The sequence below is a fragment of the Triticum aestivum genome, chromosome 3B (assembly GCF_018294505.1).
Source record: "Triticum aestivum cultivar Chinese Spring chromosome 3B, IWGSC CS RefSeq v2.1, whole genome shotgun sequence".
Classification (NCBI taxonomy): domain Eukaryota; kingdom Viridiplantae; phylum Streptophyta; class Magnoliopsida; order Poales; family Poaceae; genus Triticum; species Triticum aestivum.
Genome location: NC_057801.1, coordinates 161,929,919 through 161,934,039, shown reverse-complemented (window position 1 = coordinate 161,934,039; position 4,121 = coordinate 161,929,919). Strand labels below are relative to the sequence as shown.

The 4,121-nt window shown below is 52.1% G+C and overlaps 1 protein-coding gene across 1 annotated transcript; it reads left to right on the top strand.

The window, feature by feature from the left end:
- Window positions 1-6: 6 nt before the first annotated feature.
- LOC123069169 (B-box zinc finger protein 22) lies at window positions 7-2,164 on the top strand. The gene is made up of 3 exons (XM_044491949.1): window positions 7-296; window positions 398-943; window positions 1,361-2,164. Exons 1-3 carry the CDS (start codon window positions 99-101, stop codon window positions 1,664-1,666), a joined length of 1,050 nt encoding a protein of 349 aa, XP_044347884.1. The 5' UTR covers window positions 7-98; the 3' UTR covers window positions 1,667-2,164.
- Window positions 2,165-4,121: the final 1,957 nt, after the last annotated feature.

Genomic DNA, 4,121 nt, shown 5'->3' with positions numbered 1-4,121 from the left:
CTCCCATTCATAACCTCACTGCCAAGCCCCGCTCTCCTCTCCTCCCTCCCAGCGGTCCTGCACGCGGATGATCGTCTAGTGATCGGATCAATCGATCGATGAAGGTGCTCTGCTCTGCGTGCGAGGCCCCCGAGGCGCGCGTACTCTGCTGCGCCGACGAGGCCGCCCTCTGCGCGCGCTGCGACCGCGACGTGCACGACGCCAACCGCCTCGCCGGCAAGCACCACCGCCTGCCCCTCCTCTCCGCCGCCTCCAACCCGCCCGCCGTGTCCGCGCCAAACTGTGACATATGCCAGGTGCTTGAATTTGTTGCTCCCTCGTCTCCCGCAAATCTTGGCCCATCTTTTTAACCCGGGCGGTGATCTGACGAGTACGTCCTCTGTTTCTGCCACGACAGGAGGGCCACGCCTACTTCTTCTGCGTGGAGGACCGCGCGCTGCTCTGCCGGAGCTGCGACGTCGCCGTGCACACCGCCAACGCCTTCGTCTCCGCGCACCGGAGGTTCCTCCTCACCGGCGTCCAGGTCAGTCTCGAGCCCGACGAACAAGAAGAACCAGTGCCAGAGCCGGAGCCCGAGCCGCAACCGCCCAACAACGCCTCGTCGGCTCCCCTGCCACCGCCGATGTGCCACAGGAAGAGGAGCCCGACGCCGCTCTACAGCGACGGAGATATCGACTGGGCGGCCGGCCCGGACGTCGGCATCACCGGGAACTTGCCCGACTGGTCGGTCATCGATGAGCAGTTCGGCAGCGGTACCCCGGCGTTGAGGCCCGCGGAGCCGGAGGTAATCAAAGCCCCTCCGAGGAAGAGTCCCCGGGTGGCCGTCACGGCGGCGAGCGCGGCACTTTTTGGCGGGAGCATGCCGGACTGGCCGCTGGACGAGTTCTTCGGGTTCACCGAGTTCAACTCCGGCTTCGGATTCGCAGAAAATGGCACGTCCAAGGTCAGTACTAATTCACCCAGAACCAAATTTGAATTACAAATTGTGCAGTCGCAGTATTAGCACTTAGCTGTTACTCTAGTTACTTTATCAGGGAAAAAAATCAGTTCAAAGTACTAAAATAGTAATTCTGGCAACCTGTCTCATGATCTTGAGTCAAGCAATTTATCTGATCTGCATCCTGGAACGTTAATCCATAGTCAGATCAGGTTAATCATGTCATGTAATCTTACTTCCACCGGCAATTTGCCGGCTTAAAACCTGAAGTGATGCATCACACAAGGTATTTCACGATTAACATGTTTCTGAAAACACAAAAAAGTGACTGAACGATCTATCTATGCCTGAACAGCTCGCTCCAGTATATAGTAGCTAGCCTGTCCACTGTCCAGTAACCTAACAGTGCTGATTCATTTGCAGGCCGACAGCGGGAAGCTCAGCTCGCCGAACCGCCGTTCGATGTCGTCGTCCTCCTCCGGCAACGCCACCCAAAACGCGCAAGATTTCTTCGGCCAGGTGCCGGAGGTCCACTGGTCGAGGTCGACCATGCCGGAGCTCCCCTCCCCGCCCACGGCCTCAGGCCTCCACTGGCAGGGAGACCCGCACTACGGCCCTGCCTCCGACTCCGGGGCCGTGTTCGTGCCCGACATCTGCTCCCCGGAGAACCCCTTCCGGTGCTTCACGGCCGGCGCCGATCAGCAGCTCAAGCGCCGGCGGCGATGCTAACATGGCAACAGCGGAGACGCTCGCCGTCGGTCGATCAGGTCGTGCCGGGACTAGATTGCAGCTCGCGCGCCTGGAAGCTGAAACTAGCGTGCAGAAGAGAAGACTGAAGAAGGAGATGGTTGCTACTAATAGATGGGCTAGTGGTTAGTATGATACTACGATCCATATGCATATACCGCAGATCTGCAGTAGCTCTGGGACTGATTAGTTGTTAATTACGGGGTCTGTTTGTGCAACGTTGCTTGTAATTGTGAGTTTAGCTCGGGATGTTAAACGAAAACAGTGGTAAAAACTAAGGAAGAAAATAAAAATAGTGAGAGTGCAATGGATGGCACTAGAAGTTTGGAACGGGCGATTTCGCAGTGGAGTGTTTTCAGCTGGTCTGTTGGGCTGTCAGAAGGATCATTATGTGATGTATGATGTATCAGCTCGATCTGTAAACGCTGTACCTTCTGCTGACTTTGTTAACTGAGAGCGTTGAGTTCTGTTTTGCGATAATTGTCCTGACTTTGCAAGCGATCGCCGTTCCCACGTGCGTGTTGGATTAAAGATGGGGTTGTTATGATTGGATCAAATGGTAAGCTTGCAAGTTAAAACTCCTGCTAATTAACTCTGTTCTGACTTTGGTCTCAGTGCAAGTGTAAATGTTGGGAATTTTTTGCCCAAACAACCATAGCGGTGGAGCGACCCTCATGCATGTCTACCTTTTTCGGCTGACATTTGGTGAAATTACTAGAAGCAAAAGGCGTCTCTTGCTGCGGCGTTTTTCTTTATCATGTTAAAAGTATCAGAACAATTTCATTGCTCCAATCATCAAACCTTTGCTTCCCCATTGAACAACCTTAACTCCCCCATAACCTAACAAATATATTCACATACAACCTTGACTTATCAATTATAGGCACCATGCTCCTGTTAGCTAGAAGATATAGTTAATTATAAGATGGAAATCCCTTTTGGAGCTCGGCCTCCAAATTCAAATTTGAAATTTCATCAAAATTCATATTTTTACATTTCAAAAAATTCTGAAAAAATACAGATGTACATGAAGGCATAACACACATGTGTGTAAAATTTCAGTTCAAAATACATTGAAATGAGGGCTGTGCAAAAACGACAAATCTGGGGCTGTTTAATACATGATACTATTCAGCTTCCCAGGCCATGAATTTGTCTTTTTTGTACAGGTCGCAACTCAAAGTATTTCATCATGAATTTTTACACACATGTGGATTACGTCCTTACATACACGCATATTTTTTTCAGAATTTTTTGAACCATAAAAGTTTGAATTTGAATTTTTCAAAAATAAAGGCCTCCATGGAGCTCGGCCTCCAGAACGCCTCTCTCATTATAAGGCTCATATATAGCATTCTCAACAGCAACAAAAAGATCAAATCTAGCATCTATGGATCAAAGTCTATTTGTCAAGTTTTGCCATAATTGCATAACTGACATGACTGTCATTATGTGATCTCAATGCTACCATTTTAATCTGGAATCATAATCTAGCAAAAGGAGAATAGTCCGCTTGTCTCTTGGCGAGGCACCCTAGCGACGCCGCCGCCACATAGCAGCACCGCCGCCCGCTGCTTCCTCCCTTCCTCTCCTCTTCGTCGCTCCCCGCGAGGACGGCCGAGGGGCCCCAATCTCAGCCGCCAGTCACTCCCCCTCCAATCCCCCCTTCCGCCGCCGCTGCAGGAAGCCGCTGGCTAAGCCCGTGTGGCTGACGGCGGTGGCAGAGGAGCCTTGTAACACCCTGAGACCTATGCGCCAGGTGTTTTCCAGTTATCGCTACCGTTGCCATGTCTTTTGCTTGCATGTTGCACTTTGCCATGTCATCATGTGCACTTCATTTGTATGTTTTTCAAAACTTGCATCCGTTCGGGTCCTCCCAGTTCTCTCTGTTGTCCGTTCTAAGCCCCGAAACACTCGCACGCGCCCGTTGCACCTCCCATATCTTGTTTTGTGAGCCGCCGAAAAACGTTCTCGGAATGGGCCGAGAGTTGACGAGTGGTCTTGGTACATCAGCGGTAGACCGCCTGTCAAATTTCGTTCCATTTGGAGGTCGTTTGATGCCCCAACGGTTAACCGCGTTAACCAGCCGACCCCCTTTCTCTTTGCAGCCCAACACACCTCAACATAGCCCACCTAGCCCATCTAAACCCCATCTATGCTCTCCATCATTGGATCATGATCGTCTTGATAAAAACCGCACCTCATTTGAACTTTCCTAGCTTTCTCTTTCTATAAAAAAAACCCCTCCTCCAAAATTTCGGGCAAACCCTGGATCAAAGTTCCTCCTCGTGACCGGACTCGTCCGCCCGCCGCCGGACGCATCCACTGCCGCCAGCCACGTCATCCGGCCAATCGCGGCCTGCCACGTCACCTGGCGCCGCGCCCGCAGCCAGTTGCCTCGCACCACGTCACCCCGTCGTTCTCCCCACCGCGCCGG

What these genes read in the sequence shown, in the direction of transcription:
- LOC123069169 (XM_044491949.1), top strand. Translation starts at nt 99, where the DNA reads ATGAAGGTGCTCTGCTCTGCGTGCGAGGCCCCCGAGGCGCGCGTACTC. An exon ending in CAAACTGTGACATATGCCAG is followed by an intron (nt 297 to 397) that starts GTGCTTGAATTT and finishes CTGCCACGACAG; the next exon opens with GAGGGCCACGCCTACTTCTT. An exon ending in CAGAAAATGGCACGTCCAAG is followed by an intron (nt 944 to 1,360) that starts GTCAGTACTAAT and finishes ATTCATTTGCAG; the next exon opens with GCCGACAGCGGGAAGCTCAG.